At 36.4% G+C, this 17,009-nt stretch overlaps 2 protein-coding genes across 3 annotated transcripts; one reads left to right on the top strand and one right to left on the bottom strand.

Moving 5' to 3' along the window:
* The first annotated feature begins 1,128 nt into the window (after positions 1-1,128).
* Positions 1,129-2,561, top strand: LOC120008978 (cyclin-dependent kinase inhibitor 7-like). Of its 2 annotated transcripts, none has more exons than XM_038859401.1 (4): positions 1,129-1,480; positions 1,793-1,842; positions 1,934-2,086; positions 2,227-2,561. In XM_038859401.1, exons 1-4 carry the CDS (start codon positions 1,187-1,189, stop codon positions 2,291-2,293), a joined length of 564 nt encoding a protein of 187 aa, XP_038715329.1. In that variant the 5' UTR covers positions 1,129-1,186; the 3' UTR covers positions 2,294-2,561. The 2 variants fall into 2 exon arrangements, with proteins under 2 accessions (XP_038715329.1, XP_038715320.1); XM_038859392.1 differs by having other exon boundaries at positions 1,134-1,480; positions 1,931-2,086.
* A 3,484-nt stretch (positions 2,562-6,045) lies between these two features.
* LOC120007268 (protein CHROMATIN REMODELING 25) lies at positions 6,046-16,674 on the bottom strand. Its single transcript, XM_038857473.1, has 21 exons — positions 16,439-16,674; positions 15,556-15,930; positions 15,125-15,211; positions 14,776-15,016; positions 14,584-14,709; positions 14,429-14,485; positions 14,243-14,329; positions 12,560-12,655; positions 12,338-12,388; positions 11,065-11,139; positions 10,861-10,947; positions 9,983-10,074; positions 9,759-9,891; positions 9,156-9,275; positions 8,937-9,050; positions 8,744-8,827; positions 8,567-8,644; positions 8,429-8,487; positions 7,417-7,600; positions 7,231-7,329; positions 6,046-6,640 (listed from the first exon to the last, which is right to left on the bottom strand). The coding sequence occupies exons 1-21, from the start codon at positions 16,633-16,635 to the stop codon at positions 6,284-6,286; spliced, it is 2,799 nt and encodes a 932-aa protein (XP_038713401.1). The 5' UTR covers positions 16,636-16,674; the 3' UTR covers positions 6,046-6,283.
* Between the last annotated feature and the right edge of the window lie 335 nt (positions 16,675-17,009).

Here is a 17,009-nt window from a genome sequence, read left to right as displayed (position 1 = left end):
ATTATTATTATTATTGGATTAAAGTCCAATCAAGCTTAAACAAAACAAATTAGGAAACTAAATCAGGAGATTGTTCAATGTTCATTGTTGCTGAAAGAATTTAAGCATCGAACTTTTGACTCTGTGTACCATAATAAATCCACAAGCTGGATCTTTATCTTCCATATCGTTGCTTTTAGCTTCTAATGCTTTGATAAGCGGCTACTAGAGTCCTTATATTTTTCCACGCACCAAATCTCAGAGTTCAAAGACGATGACTTTAGCGAGATACATTCTATTGTACACGTTTATTGAGTGCTATTGTGAATCAAAAACGAACAGTTGCAAAAGGAAGATTGACGTAGAACAGGTTGCAGATGAGTTCTATAAGGCTTAGAGTCGAAAGTAAGGGTCTTTGACCCATGCTCACTGAAATGACCATCACTTCGGCCTCGAATGTTTGTTTTGGATCCATAATATATCAAATCGAAGTTTGTTTCGTGCCCAACAGCGTGGGGGCTAACTAGGCATCATTTTTGGCCTAAAAAATGGACGTTTCGATGGGTTTCGACTATTTTTTTTTTTAGTAATTTTGGTGTATCTTTAGGATTTTCCTTGTTTTGTTGCTTTATTATATTATTTTCTTTTTAATTATGTTGTAATTAGGGTTTACGAATTATTATATAAGGTATTGTAACTTCTTTGGGGAGGTAGCTTGAAATAAAATAAACACACCGTTTTAGGGTTTTCTATGAGTTTACTTGTTATTCAAGGAATTGATGATGATCGTACCTATATCAGTTTTCGTTCTGCGTTAAAGACAATGGCTTTAGTTAAAACAGGGTGTAATATCATCAACATTTCATGAATTTTTGCATTCTCTAGTCCGGATTGACATTTGATTTGGTCGAAGTGAAATCCATGTTGAAACGGTGCGTTTTTAGTACTGAGCAAAAGTTTGCATGTGCGTTTCGCCGGGATCATGCAACCGGAAGATCTTCTGTAACGGCATCGTTAACGGAATCAGGACCACTTGACAATAAAATAACAAACTCTGCTAAGGGGGAATAAAATCCTAACCGTCCATACCATCAACGGCTTATACGGACTAGCTCCATTTTTAAGCCTCCCTCTCTCCGCGTCAAATACTGCATAAAGTGAAAAAAACGAAAGAGCTAGAGAGAAAAGCTGCAGAGACAGAGACGCAATGGGGGATAGTGTGAGAAATTGTAAGCGAATTGCAGAGACGGCAGAGTCTACGACCACATACGTCACGAAGAAACCGAAGATTTGTTTCGATTTTGAAGAATTGCAAGTTCCGTTGTCGAATTTTGAACTGCGAAAAGACGGCGCGGTTGTGGATTCCTCGGAGAGACCGTCGAATTCTTGCGGAGCTGTGGATGGTGATCCTTGCTCCAGCTCCAGCTCTTGCTTCTCTCAGACGTCTCGCTGCTCCAGCAGTAAAATCGTGGAGGAATGCTCGAGATTCGTAGATCGAGAGGTAAAACGAAATTCAAAATTTAACGTTCTGATTTTAAATTTGGTGCTGTCATCCTTGTTTGGAAACAAAAAGAAACTTATGAAAAACAGATAGGATTAGAAGTTCCACATTCAATTTCTTTGTTGTTCCTTGACCAAATCGAGCTGGCTTTGTTTGTATGTATGTATCACCTTTTTCACGTTTTGTTTCCAAGCAAGCAAAAGGAATATCCTATTTATTATCAATTACTCCTTTCTTGCTGAAACTTTAATTGCTTGTGTTAATTAGTATATTAACTCACAATAATTAATCTATGCGCGGTTTAATTTGCAGACTAAAAGTTTCGAAACCGAAGACTCAACGTGCATCACCAGCAGATTAAGGTTTATCTATCAAAAAATTAATTTCTATATATATATTTATGAAAATCTTCCATTTAACGCTTCGTCTTTTCATAATTCTCATTCGTAGTAGAGAGGCGACTCCATCTAGCGACTTCTTTGACTCACCAGTGGCGGAGAAGAGTCAGCATGAGAAGCCTGTGGGGACCGAAATGCCGTCGCAGGGAGAGATCGAGGCGTTCTTCGGAATATCCGAGAAGTTGGAGCAGAAACGATTCTTTGAGAAGTGAGTGGTGTTGTGCGCGTGTGTAATAATTATTAAGTTTTTGCAGGATAAGGAGCGTGACTGCAAGTGTGTGTGATTTGGCGTGGAAGGAATCAAATCAAACCCTAACTAACCGAAACATATTCTCGCCTTTTTTGCAGGTACAACTTTGACGTCGTGAACGGCGTGCCACTGGAGGGTCGGTTCCAGTGGGTTCCTCTGAAATGAAGGAAGAGAAGGAGAGAGAGGTATTGCTAAGGTGACATAAAGTAGGATGTGATTTTAGCATATTTTAAGTGGTTGTTTGGCTGTTATTTATACATCTTTCATCTGTTTGTGGCGTCCTTTTACTAGTACATCCAAAGAAGCTTCTTCCGGCATATTGTTTATGGAATAAAAGATTCAGAGTAATTTAAATCCTAATTTTATCTATGAGAGGAATCATCAATTATGAGTGGAATCATCAATTATGATTAGAGTAATTCGTCAGGCTCTATATTTATGGGGGTTTTTGATTCTTTGTGGTTTGAATTTGGTATTATATTTCAAAAGGGTTTTTATGTTTGAGCTTTCTTTTAGCTATTTTGTGATTTTCTCTTTTTGATATAAGGTTTTTTTTACATCTGCTTCTACTACTAGTTTCTCTTTCTGTTACATTTTCTCTCACCTTTCTCATCAACACTAATTTTGGAATATTCTCTTAAGTATCATTTCGAATATGGGATTTGTTTGTATGTGGGGACCATTAATATTACCCATATAAAACAAGCAAAAAGCTTTATATCCTTCCACAGCCTTCTATGATGCCTACACATCACACCCTTACCCTACAGAGTTTAATCATATTGAGCACTAGCTAGATTACTTAAGCATTTAAAAAAACTTGGTTGTCAATAACTAAGATTAGTTGCACAGAAATAAATGCTTGAGTTGTTACTTGTTAATTTCTCTCTATATATGGTAAAAAAAATTAAAATTAATGCACACTCATAATCATGAATCATGTGCTAATTGAGTTGTATATGCTCAGTGAAAAAAGAAGAAGAAGAGAATGATTTAGTCATGTTATGCATATGTTCAGTGAAAGCATATCACATACGTACTCTGATTCATTGTTGATTCACTGTCCCTCTGCAACCCTACACCATTGGCTGTTTTCTTTTCTTTCTTTTTTTCTGGTGACTGGTGAGAGTGAGAGCCGTGTGAGAGGGTATTTTTGGAGGGCCAGGCCAGTTTGTTGTTTTAGAAAACCCAACTTTTCTAACTTTTCTCTGAAAGATAAGAAAGTGTCACAAACCGTCTTTCTGAAGTAAATAAAAAAAAGAGAGATTGGGTCATTGTTCATACAAAATAAAAAGAGTGGCAGAGGGTATTATCGGGATAAGAACAAACAAGGTCCATGCACATAAATCATAGATGTACACGTGTCAAAATTGTTCCATGTGGGGGTACCGGAACCTACCTTCTTGGCTATTTTCCTCCTCCAAAGTATTCTAAATTACCAACAATCTTTTCATTCAAAGTAGTTTTTTAGTAAAAAAAATAAATAAATGAGAATGATAATGTGTGTGGACATTAGATAAATATGAAAAATATGCATTGTAATATGAAAAAACTATGTATTGTAAGTTTAAAATCAAGTACGAGAGTATTTATCGCACATGATATACTGTGATTTGTTATAGTGAATTCTTAACAAGTGTTATGGTGCACGTTATCTATACCCAAAAATAAATAGTAGTAATGTATACAAAAATAATAAAAAAAAATGATTTAAGGAGGAGACCTTGCACGTGGAGTGGTGGAGTGCGTGTCTCCTAATTAGTTGTTGCTTTGGATCTGATGAACATCTTAATTTAATGGGAGTGAGGGAGGGAGGGAGAGTCAATGTTGTGGGGATAGAATGTTGCTCATAAATGAATAGAGTTAGGTTTTAATTACTTGGTGTGTGTGCTTTGATTTTATTTTTTCTTTTCTTTTTCTAAATCGTCATGAGACCGAAATATATTCATTAATTCAGATTGGAAAGAGTATTTGAGGCCCTAAGTTACTTGAGTCACCATAAAGATGGATACAACTGAGAGGACTAAAAATGAAAAACATAAAAACACAAATACAAAATCGATCATCACCAGACACCCCCAAACAACCATTTTGTATAATGACATCCCCCATATCAACTAAAGTTTTATTTTTTTCTTTCTACCAGAAGTGAATTGCATTTCAATTGTCCATTTTCCAAGCGGTATTGTTGTTTCCCACAAGCAATCTGCAATTTCTTCATAGTCCTTGAATTGAAACTTATCATGACAAACATGTATGGCAATACCAAAATCATACCATCAGTCCACTAATTTGGTCACTGATGTCATATGTAATTAAGAAATCATGTTGATATGCATACGAGAAACCATGACAACAATTTCAGTAATCTCTTGTACAATCATATTTGCCTTGTTAACATTCTCAGTCTTCTGTTTCTTCCAATGTCTACAATCACGCTTGAAATGTCATTTCTTTCCACAATGGAAACATATCTTGCCTTCCTTAGTGCCAGACTCAATATAATTCACTTTGGTACCAAACTCCACTAATTGTGCTTTTTCACGAATTCTAGTTTCCTCTTCAATTCGAATATGTTTAAGGAGTTGGTCAATAGTAAAATCCTCATAAGCATGAAGGAGTTTTTTTCTGTAATCATTCCAAGATACTGATAATTTTGCAATAACAACAACAACTTGTAATGGTTCAGAAACCTCCACCTTCAAATCTTTGAGTTTGGACACTAAAACTTGCTGTTCATCCACTTGATTCATGATAGATTTGTTGTCATTAATACTAAATTCAAAGTACTTCAAAGATAAGAATTTATTTGTACCTTCCTTCTCAGTTTTGTACTTGGATTCCAAAGCGCTTCAGATTTCCTTTGGTGACTTGATGGATCGAGACAAATTGTATAAACAATCTGATAAAGTATTCAGAATGTAACCCCCTACAGAGCACTTCGTCTTTCTCACATTTCATTTGTTGTGTTTTGATTGCATCAGATTCATTGGTTCGTGGTGCAAGAATTTCTAAAAGATTGGAGTCCAAAACATATATATAGGAGACCTTCAATTCTGTTAGCAGAAATTTCATCTTGTCATTCCAGCGAGTAAAATTTGTTCCGTCATGAAGTCTTGATTAATCAACTTGACTAAAGTTTCTCTTGCCTAAGCCATCTTCAAATATCACCTAAACATTGTATCGAAAATAGATGACTTTGAGGCATGAAAAATCACTTTCTTTTAGGTGATATTTACCTCCACTATAATAGTATGCTACTGGGTTAAAGGCAAATCACTCTCAGGATACAACAAAGCCTGAAATCTTACAGTCAGCAAAACTAAAAGTTTTCCAAAAGTTCTTGTTGATGTTGCAGAGAAATAGAGATTGAAAGAAGGGTAAGAAGTTTTTCTCAATACTAGTTTATATATATATTTCCAAGAGACATGTCTGTTCATTCAAAACTGCCGACAGTTATTTGTCTGAACAATAAGTGTTAAACTGCTAGCAGTTATTTGTCTAAACAATAACTGTTAAACTGCAGAGAGGCATATTCAACAGATATGACTTTTTCATGTCTCAAAAAAAAATATATATATATATATATATATATTTAATTAACTCCGAAAATTATAAAAACTGATATTATTTTTATGCACGTGCAAGTGTCAGGTCTTTGATAGAGGCTAAAGAAGAGTGCATCATGAATCTGCGTTTTCAGTATTTATCCTATGTCATGTTGAAGTTTCACAATATTTGAATGGAATTCTAAAGTTTGAAAGCTCAAAGACAGGTTACAATCTAATCCAACAATCCACTTCACTTAAGAAGGAACTAGTGTTTGTGTGTGTGTGCACACACACCATCTGCAAAATCCTTGCAAGTTGATGAAGAAACTAGCTTAACCAGTGTCTCATAAAAAAAAAAAACCTAGCTTAAGTAGAGATAATTCCAGTATTCCACGTATCAATGGCTTCCATTCCATAGTTTTTTTACCTACAGTACAAGGAGCTTCCAACCTATCAAGTCCAAAGGCAAACTCTAGTACATTGGGAGATTTGGTGATACTCAGATACATTGGGAGTTGTATCCATTTACATCATAAAAGACTACATGGTACAAAACAAATTGGTTGAACAATTGAAAACTATAAGGTATATACTATCAAAAATTTTATTCAAAGTCATCATTGTGACCTGCAGTATCAGGGGATGATCTTTTGATAGGTAACTGATTTCCAAGATAAAGTTTAGGCTTTCGAGCAGTTCGCGCACCTTTCAAAGTTCTTGTTGATTTCACAGCCATTTTCTGCATTGGCTTGGAAGAGGCAGATGAGCTGCGCATTGAATCCCTAACAGGAGAAACAAATTGTGGAGTGTTTTGATGTTGAGACAACTTGGAATTTCGTTCGAGGTTCCCTTTGACTTTGAATTGGTCCTCGTTTCTTTCCCTTCCCTGAATCTTTTGAATATCCATCGACTCTATAGGTACAAGCTTCCCATCCACTTGGTTTGTAAACACAAAAGTAACCTGCAACATCGCGATTTCATGAGTAAAAATATTTAACACTTCATGTTGGATAAAAATAATGCTTATTTTGTGGATTCCAGACAATAGAAGGTATCTATTTGAAGGAAATCTCACAGAGCTGTTACTCACAAATTTCAAGTTCAAGAAATTTGACAAGATATATATAGGAATTTAACAAGATATTTCTTACAAACGACAGAAGTTGCACCTTTGTTCTCCAACATCAGCTCAGAAAGGTATGTTTTCAATTATTTTCCACAGCTTATTATAGTTTATTCAGGATGTATTATTATCTTATAAAAAAAAATAAATAACTCATGCGCACAAAGTTCCCAGAGGTAGCGAGGTAGGAGACAAGCAAGATGTATGCAAAGGTTACCTCATATAATATATGAAGAGACTATTTCTAGAAATTGAACCAGTGACATATAGGTTATACTCCTACAACTCTACCACTGGGCCACATATTCGCCTATTATTATTATTATCTTATGGATTCTAGAAAATTAGCGGAAATAAGAAAGATAATGTAAAGCCACCACAATGTCGGAGAACAACCAAACAAGACAATTTTTTCGGCAGAGGCACACCTCATCACCAGCTGAAGCTTGAAGTATGGCATCAGGCACAGATGCTGCATTAAAATGATGTCCCCAGCTCCCTAAATCCTCTTCCAGAGGAGTCCCTACCTATAAAAGAAATAGAGATATATACAAAATCAGATAATTCAAAAAAAAATGAGACACTGCTACATTTATTTAAATGGTATAGTTTACCTGATTCTCTGAGCTCTTTAACCTATTCAAGCATCCAGTAATTCTTGCAAATCCACCTATATCATTAACCTGTTGGTCAGCTTGACCACAATTCACTGATTTGTCTCCGTTTCCATCTTCACTCCTCAGCTCATTATCATGAATTTGGCAACGGTGACAGTTCATCTTTTCATGAATTTCAGACCTACGTACAAATTTAAAAGTCAAAATAGGAAATGGTCAAAATACTAGGCCACACGCTATTCATCAATAGGTAGATACATTTGAACCCACTCACTGAATTTTCACAAAAAAAAACATGCGATATGCAAAGCTCCTGCTTTAGGTGGGACAAGGTCCATGGAGGGCGGATGGCATAACCTTGCCTTGCATTGCAGAAGGCTGTTTCGTAGTTTGTATTTGTGACTCTTAGTTTGCAATGAAAAACTCATCATTGGGCCAATATTACCCTTGAAACTTGTAGAATTAAAAGAACGAAAGCACCATCCAGTGGCACGTATTCATCTCTTGCCAAAGATTTAATGTCCAACACTCCAACATTATATTACTAGAATACCATATGAAGAAAAGGAGTAAAATATAATAATTCAATTTAATAATATCATGCATTATTACTTCTTTTTGTAAGAAGATTAAAATGAATACTACAAATCAAATTGTACAGACCATCAGTATTCTCTTGGTGATGATATAAAATGGAGCTTTATGTAAATGCTCAATTCATTATCACTATCGTTAATTGACTACCAAAGGAACTAAAGTGACTTCTCTCTTGTCACCATTCACTAGATAATGAGGGAAATAAATTGACTTCCCACTCTCTTTCTTGTTTCTACTTCATTCGCAGGCTAGAACTAGATTATGCATCCACATTAATAGAAGTTATGCCCGCTTCAAATATTTAAGCAGAAAACGTAGATCGGAGTCATTAATACTAGAAATATTCTATTCACCAGAGCCTTTCAATGTAGATAATCCATGTCATAGTGGATTACTAAGTAAGAGAAGTTACCTAACATTTTCATGAAATGTAAACAGGTCACGTAAGTTTTCCGTAGAAAGAAAGTTCCCCTGCAATTTGGATAGATTTATGGCCTGCATCTAGGAGTCAATGCTAATCACAAAGCACACAGAATAGCAAACAAAGAACCTGTGTGGCAAGGCTATTTGTTTGCTCCTGTTGAATAACTTTCTGAAGCCCTTCTTTTGACATTTGACGCTGGTAGACCTGCAGAATTAGAAGAACGTGTCAATGCAGATGGAAGCCACTTGATTGTCTATAAAGAAAAAGGCAGACACAGAATATAAACTCTATTAAATCTAGTACTTTTTCTTCAATCGTTCCAGTGCTCAGAAATCTATAGATGTACACTCTTTTCTTTTGCCCATCCCTCCAAACTCTCGCAGCAGCCTGATTATTGGGAGTTCACGTATGCAACAATTAAAAATAATGTCATTGGAGATCAATAATGGTCCTTAGGATCAGCAGTATATGAACATGTTAATTCTTCATTAGTTACTTGTTTGTCATTAGCAGGATTCCAGTCTGGATCAAACAACACAAGTCGGTTTCCACCAATTAAATTGAGGCCACAACCGCCCGCCTTGCTGCTTAGAAGAAACACAAACTCATCCTGCAAAATGCTAAGTCGATGGTGTCAGTCCATTAGGTTACTGTGAGATGGGGATTTGCAAAGAGGGAGGAGGGAGGGCATTGTCCAACAAAGAAAACATTTCACCTTTGATGGGTCATTGAAGCGATTAACCAACTTTTGCCTCTTACCAATAGATGTGGTCCCATCAAGCCTCAAGTGGGGATATCTTCTCTCACGACATAATTGAGCAAAAAGATCCAATGTCTGATGCATTACAGTCAATCCATATCATGAGAACAAATAAATCCAGATTCCCTAGATAAAAGATTAAAAAAATTCACAAAAGTCTAATAAAATGGCTTTAGTTGCAATAAGAAACCAATTTGTTAAAAATAAAAGAGGCTTGTCCTTACATGGCTGATTTCAGATTTAACAAGCATAGCCAGCCTATAGAAATGACCTATGCTTTCTCTAGACTGTGGTATCTAAAAGAAAACTGTCATATGATACAATCTTAAGATGTAAGTTACACCCTTCGGCCAGTAGATTTTTCAGCAGCCACACCCCATTAACTCAAGAAAGGGGTACAGATCCAATATCTATAGCACGTTTATTCAACAATAGCCAGGCTGGTAAACCTATCTGTTTTTAGGGTATCAGATTGGAAACAAACTAGGCAAGGACAACATTGATATGTACATACACTACTGGAAAAGTTATGTTAGAAAAAATCAAAACCTAGAATACCTGGGTATAGTTTGAGACAAGAACAATCCGATCGTCAGTTCTCTGACGTAGGTGGGCCAGTAGTCGAGCCAAGACATGCATTTTACCTGACAGTTCAACCCAAGCCCCATCACCACCAGTCCATGATCCAGATCTGCCAATAGAAGCAGCAAAATGCTCTGAGAAAAATGAACGTATATGATATAACACAAGATAGAGTGAAAAAAAAAACCAAAAATGCTCACCTCTTAGAGAACATCTCAGCAGGAAAAAAGTGCAAACAGTCCTCGAGCCCTGAAATTCCAGGACTTCCACTTTTTCCAGTATCATAAATAAGCTACAAAAGATACATATCTTTCAAGAGAATGGAGGTAATTCCAAAACTTGGATAAAAGCCTTCACCAAAAATTCGATTAATGTAGATGCCAAATGTATAGTGTGAGGCAAAGAACATTATTGAAGGAATCAATAGCACCAAGAAATTAGATAAACTAGGGATGCCTTATATGATATAAGAAATTACTTTTCCTCAAAGGCTCAAACATCTTCTTGAAGAAACAGGGTGTTTCAATTTAAAATTTGAGTAACTGTGTGATAAAATAATCTGGATGAATTATTGAAATACATGAGAGCGCATCAAAAGCTCCATCAAACTAGCTACGAAGCACGATGAACTGGTTTCATCATGGTCTAATATTTTCTAATGTAAACACTCTTAAGGCAGCTTTTGGCACTGGATTCACCTAGTTCCAGAACATCAGAAAACTGGTCTATTTAATAACCTATACAGTGTCTTGACATGATTATGATTTATGAGTGACGAAACCTGACAATTAATACACACAAGGTAGCCCAAACAAGTTCAATACTCTAAGACGGAACAGATTGCCATCTCATTCTCAATTTCCAAATATGATAAACAAGAGATTTGGGCCCCACAAATATTTTCATCATTCATCATAAATAAATCTAATATGAAATGCCACTATATAATGTTGGTAAACGATCCACGCAGTGCTTAAATACCATAGACCCAATCTGAGAATGCTCCATCTGTACAGGTTCACAAAATTGAATGAACAAAAGCAACATCCAATAATTACTTTTCTTCACAATTTTATACCTTTGGATGATTGCAGAGCTTTTTCAGTGCGGTAATGTATGCCAAAATCTTTGATTGCTTTGCTTCTTCAGTGATTGCCTGTTTAACCTATTTTCAAGAGCCGCAAGATGGCAAAGCTCTTCAGTGGGGCATTCTTGTTGTAACAGATAATACTAATATTTTTCACAAATTGTACATGGGGACCCATTAGGAATGAAAACATACATTTTTGGAGTGCAAAAAATGGTTATACAGCACCAACTGCAAAGGAGTCAACTTGCAACAAACAACTTCAACTATCTGCAAGGGAGACCAGGGTTCAGAATCCAACAATGTCAATGCTAATCACAGTCACAAATCAAGAGCAAGGTAGTTAATTTGGCGCAAAGAAACTTCTATCAATCATCTTTTGCAAAAAAAAAAAAAAAATTGCATTTGTTTGTCTGAGGGAATGTGAGTGCAGATAATTACACCACCTACTTCAACCCCATAAAACAAGACATTTGAAAAAATATAAAGCCCTGCTTAAATAGGCACAACATATGCGGAAGTGTACGGAAACACAATGGGCCCCCGCATTATCGAAGTTTGCAGTCCACAACAAAGACACCTATATAGGCCATATAAAAAGGATATTTTCCTTTCTAGGCTTTTGTTTGCTGTCCAAATTTATCAAGGCATACAAATGCCCAGAAAAACATGATGGTATATTCAGTTGCAAAGACATAGTCCCCCCCACCACACACCCAATAGCTTTAAAATAAGTCTAATACTGGTGAGCTTAGCCATGTGTGAATCACAAATTCTTTGTACCTCGTAGTGCATGAGAAGTCAAAGTCATGAGCTTCAATTAATCTTCCTAAGAACCAAGAAAAATACAGTTTCATACAAAACACTATCAACTAGACATGACAAAGATTAAAACGGTCGCAAGTTAAGCAGAGTATCTTAATTAAATTGAAGCTTTCCCCTATTCTTCCTTTTTTTTTTTTAATTTACCTTCTCTTGGAGTACCATAAATCTTCAAATCCTAAATCTTTCTCCTTGGTCCTAGAATCCCAGAACAATCATTTTGGTTAATAGCCAATAAAAAACTATAATAAGTAATAACAAAAGGTTCTCAGTCAAACCGAATACCCCAATTATCCATTTGCACATATTAAGATATAAGATTACTACTTTCCAGTTTCCATTGCGGTTTGGCCTACCGAATGAAAAAACATTGGCAGTTCTATTTGGCCTTAACTAACCCTCCTATGTCACCCCAAAGGAGCAAATCAAATATGGGGTCAGAATAGTTGGGCCAAATGACATCTCACATAAGAATAAGTCCAGGCAAATGGCATAAGAGACTGAAATGACATACCAACTAACCTCGTGCAATACAGCACTCTGCCATGTTAAAAGTAGAAGAACAGCTAAACCATAAGCTTATAGAGAAAAATGATAATTTTTTTAACTGAGGCGTAGAGAATATAGATCAGAATATGGAGTCTACCTTTGGTGGGAGGTGATTTGATAGCAACGCATTGGTCCTTCTCAATATAAACTACACACAAATATATCAGTTAATCGTTAATATATTCATCAATCAAAACAAGAATAATATCTTATTTTGGAATTCGGAGTAAATCATTAATTAACAATACCCAGAGGCGATTCTTGCAAAAGCCAGGTTGTGCAATTATATCCAACTCGGTTGAAAAAAGGATAAAAGTACCTGATTTACTTTCAAACTTAGTTCTGTAGAGCGCTCAGCACCTAGCTTCTTCTCTTCTTCAGTAGCAGTTGGTTCTCTACCGCAAATAATTGGTGTCTTCAATATTGTTATGCCAAAATAAAAAAAAATAATAATAATAATAAGCAACTCTTTTAATTGATTGCAAAAGGAGAATGAAGAAAAGTTACTTATTATTCATAAGATAGGATTTCAAAGACAAACCAGCCTTAAAAAATCATATTTTTTCCTATTCCAAGTCATATTTTTAAGTTCATATGGTCTATGATAACATCAATATAGCTAGGGGGAAAAATCATGCCTTATTGTCTCCTGCAAGCTTATTAAAATATCAAGATGACAATTACCAAGCACATTGATAATTCAAATGATGCAATAACAAAATATTCAGATCAATTATGAAATTTCTTTTTTCGCCATGGAATGTTGATGGGTTTGCTCAACTTTTATGTTGTTTTGCTGAGTGCCAGCTCTATCTGGAGTCTGGACAAGAGGTTCAATGAAATATATGGACATACTCAAGCAGCCAGACCTCTCAAGAGTTTCAAGAGCATGGATGTGATAGAACAAATATCAGTTATTCACAACACTACTAGCGCACAAAAAGTATATCCAAATGAAGAAATAAAGTGCCTACTTTGGCATAAAAGAGTTTTCACTTTTCAGTAGAAATACCCACTTGGACAATCTATGATCTATCCAGGGTTCAATAAACTCATGCAGAAGACGAAACAGAGATTTAAAATATGATTGACCTAATTGTTTGAGAGAAGATGTCATGTCAAGCACATCTTGCAATATAGCAGCCTCACAAATTTTCCAAATATGAAATAAGGCAGCCAACTTATCCAAAAAACAAACATAAGGGTCCCATTTTAAATGTATTATTACATGTACTAGATGTCTCATAAGTTAAGATTTGATAGCTCCATATATAAAGTAAACAACTCCCATGCAGTGGGTAGGATTGGGGACTCACAAGGCTCTCACAATGGGTGGGGTTGGGGACAGACAAGATGTATGTAGACCTTATCCCCACATAATATGTGAATAGAATTGAACATGTGACCTATAAATTGCACCCCTGCAACTCTACCACCTGGTCACATGCTCGCCTGTGTAAACATCCTTGATTAGTGCATATCATGTGCCAATGCAAGGGTTTACAAGACAAAAGTGGAGCCTCAAGTCCTAATAAACTTCCAGCATGCTAATGAACATACAATTGGATTTATTTACAAAGCATGCTTCCAATTTTTTCTACTAGGTTGTGCACACCTCTTCTGTGTCTTTCTGTCTGTTCATCAGTATCTTCTTGCCGGTAAATGAGGATTGCATAAAAGGCTTGACCCATTTCTGGGCTTTCCAAAATTTTAACCCTTAGTTTTCTATAGGACACACATTTTCAAGTCAAAGCAACCTATAGTAAGTACATGTCATTTTCATTTTTGTAGCAACTAAGTTTAATTCTCAAGAGTCAAAAAAATAGACAGAAATAGTGAAATACAGAACTAGATCCAATGTGGAATCTTAAAGCTTGCGAGCAACATATACATGCAATTTATACTATGAGCAGCTACAGAAGTTTATTATTCATGATTTGGGCATGGCATGTTTGTAATGTTAAAGTTCTTTTTGTTATATTTTATACAAAGTACAGCTTACCTCATAGTAACGGCGAAAATACGAAGCATCTCCCAGAATTCCTGGATTTGTAAAGTTAACCATGGCGAAGAACTCTTCTAGGTCATTCTGCAGTGATACAAATCAAGATAAAGTTACAATTAAACAGAAACGGCTGTTATGCATTAACCATAGCACAAAATATTGCTTCTCAGAAATGGTTGTCACCTGCATTGGAGTTCCAGATAACAAAATACGGCGCTTGCACGGTAAAGCGGCCAATGCCTGAGTGAATGTGTATGAATGATTTTAGAAAATGGAAGAGAGAATGACATATAACAAACTTGATTGCATTAGGAACCATAAAAGTATACTTAGCATACCCGGTTTGTTGCTGTCTGGTCATTTTTAAGCCTGTGTGCCTCATCACATATGAGAAGGTCACAAGAACCACTGTGGCTAAATTTTGATGAATGCATTCGAAATGTTTCATATGAGACAATCAATACCTAGGAAAATAATATTTAGTTAGCACATATGTAATTCGAATTACCAGAACTATAGTGCAAAATTACCTGTAAAGAACTCTGGGGGCTTGTGAAATTGTTGATTCCAGAAACAACATCATCTTTGGTGCTTTCACAGAGAGCTATAAGCTGAACTCGTTGTCCAATCCATTTTGTTATTTCAGCCTCCCAATTACTTACAAGACTGGTCGGTGTGACAATGATGGCTTTCCTAACCATCGGTTTTCCATCAAATCCTTGACGAAGAAGAGTGTACAGTAGAGTAATTGACTGCAACGTCTTTCCTAAACTACAAAATGAACCAAGCACACAAACATTTAAAAAGTAAAAAAAAATGTCGTCAACAAAAATAATAGATACTGTCAGACCATATACCCTGAAAGGGATGAGTTATTACCCCATATCGTCAGCAAGGATGCATCCATGCATGTTGGCTGCAGTATATGACCCTGATACACATTGAAACATGAATTGAACCCCTTCTCTGCATGACAAGGAAAAGAGTTTTACCTTATCAATGTCAAAACTAACCACAGTCAAAAACTAATATGATCAAACATATGCATTGTCTTTGTTGCGATGCCTGACATAACAGTGCAGAACACAGCAGAACACACTTCTCTCAATAAAAATAATAGAACTGACTGACAGAATGAATGCCTCTAGAATCACTTTTGGATGGTTCTGGAAACCAATAAAGCAATAACTTTATTAATGTAGAAGAGATTAACATTACATTATACATTATACAACTCTAGGAGAAGCTGTCATTATTGATGATTTATACAAAGAATGGCAGAGCTTCCATATTAAACAATATTACAATACCTTTGATGAGGTCGAAGGGAACGCACAAGCAAAGGATCCACCATTATAGGCACCAAATTATTTCCATCCTCAGATTCATCAGGTTGCCACAAAACCAAAGGATCAACCCCAGGTGGCAGAGTCACACTTTCTTCTTCTGCATCTTTCTCTACTGTTGGTACATGCAACTGATTGGTTATTGTAACCAACACTGGCCTAGAAGAGCCCCATGGAACAAACCGTTTGCGGGCACAAAGACGACGAGCAAGCTGTTCATTCCCATCGTCATAGCCATTACAACTGGGTGGCTTAAAAGGCTTCCGACAAAAAACCGATCCTTCTGTCACTGAAAGAACTCGCGGAAGCAGTGACTGTCTTCTCACAACAAGGTTGCCTCTAACAAATCCAAGTTCAAATGTTCTTTGAATTAAGTGAATTGCACCCAAATGTTGAAAAAAAAAATACATTATTTAAAATTACAAAAACCACGTGTGAACAACTCAAAGTAACATCGTAAGAATATATCAATTCGTTGATGAGCTTCAAAGTAACAAAGGAAAAAAAAAAAAAACCCTTCCTAGATGTGTCTCTTTCTACATATTACTGTTCATTAAGAAAATCTCTGATTTGTTGCCCGGTCAAAACCCTGGATTGACCCCATAGATTCAAATATCAAAATTAGAGGCCATATCAGGTAAATTAAAGAAGAAAATTACGTAACTCTCAGTTAGTTCCTTCTACTATAAGGCACCGCCGATATTTTCAGAGTTCGGTAGCCAAAATCCTCAACTCCTACTTGGGCGAGAGTATCAGATTCTACTTCATAAGGAAATGCCTTCCTTTGCAAAAAATTCAGATCCCGAAATAAAATTAGGTGTGACCTGAAACTAATTTCAAAAATTACCTCACGAGAGCATCGACATTCTGTGATTTCCGATCTTCATCAGGCGGCGGAGGAGATCCCTCATCGATCTCTTCGTCATCGTCGTCGTTTCTGTCTTTGACGGCATTATCTTCCTCATCTTCTTCATCAATGAAATATTCATCGCTAGAATCTTCAGGATTGGATAGCGAGAGAACTTCTTCTTCCTCGTCTTCCATGGACGTAGAACGTTGAGGGGGTTTAAGTGCTCCTTTTAAATCAGGAGGATTTGGCGCGTGACGGAGGCGGCAGCACTGCATATGCTATATGTAAGGGCAAAAAACCACCCGGGCCCAATAACTGCCAAAAGCCCGTCAAAGGCCCAGGTGGGAATTTGGCCTGTCAACTTGGGTCGAGGACCCGTGTCTTCGACGGTCAAAGAGCCCAAATGCGTATGTCGGAGCCGAAGTCAAAGTCGAGCAGCCTGGCGACGTCATCGCTATCTCCTTGGTTGCAGATTCCCATTATTTTGGTTCTTGATTCCTTAATTTCTGTGAGCTTAATTTCTGTGAGGGAAGCACTATTCCAACTCCCTACTTTCAACCCCCTACCT

This window comes from Tripterygium wilfordii, chromosome 2, assembly GCF_013401445.1.
Source record: "Tripterygium wilfordii isolate XIE 37 chromosome 2, ASM1340144v1, whole genome shotgun sequence".
In the NCBI taxonomy this organism is placed as follows: domain Eukaryota; kingdom Viridiplantae; phylum Streptophyta; class Magnoliopsida; order Celastrales; family Celastraceae; genus Tripterygium; species Tripterygium wilfordii.
The sequence above is the reverse complement of the archived record's forward strand: the minus strand, read 5'-3'. Positions and strand labels throughout refer to the sequence as shown.

Bases quoted from the DNA above. Each gene is read 5' to 3' on its own strand.
- LOC120008978 (XM_038859392.1), top strand. From the start codon at position 1,187: ATGGGGGATAGTGTGAGAAATTGTAAGCGAATTGCAGAGACGGCAGAG. The intron at 1,481-1,792 runs GTAAAACGAAAT...TTTAATTTGCAG, and splicing joins CGAGATTCGTAGATCGAGAG to ACTAAAAGTTTCGAAACCGA. The intron at 1,843-1,930 runs GTTTATCTATCA...TCTCATTCGTAG, and splicing joins TGCATCACCAGCAGATTAAG to TAGAGAGGCGACTCCATCTA.
- LOC120007268 (XM_038857473.1), bottom strand. From the start codon at position 16,635: ATGGAAGACGAGGAAGAAGAAGTTCTCTCGCTATCCAATCCTGAAGAT. The intron at 9,892-9,982 runs GTGAGCATTTTT...TTCTATTGGCAG, and splicing joins GCTGAGATGTTCTCTAAGAG to ATCTGGATCATGGACTGGTG. The intron at 9,051-9,155 runs GTGAAATGTTTT...AGCATTTTGCAG, and splicing joins GCTTCAATGACCCATCAAAG to GATGAGTTTGTGTTTCTTCT.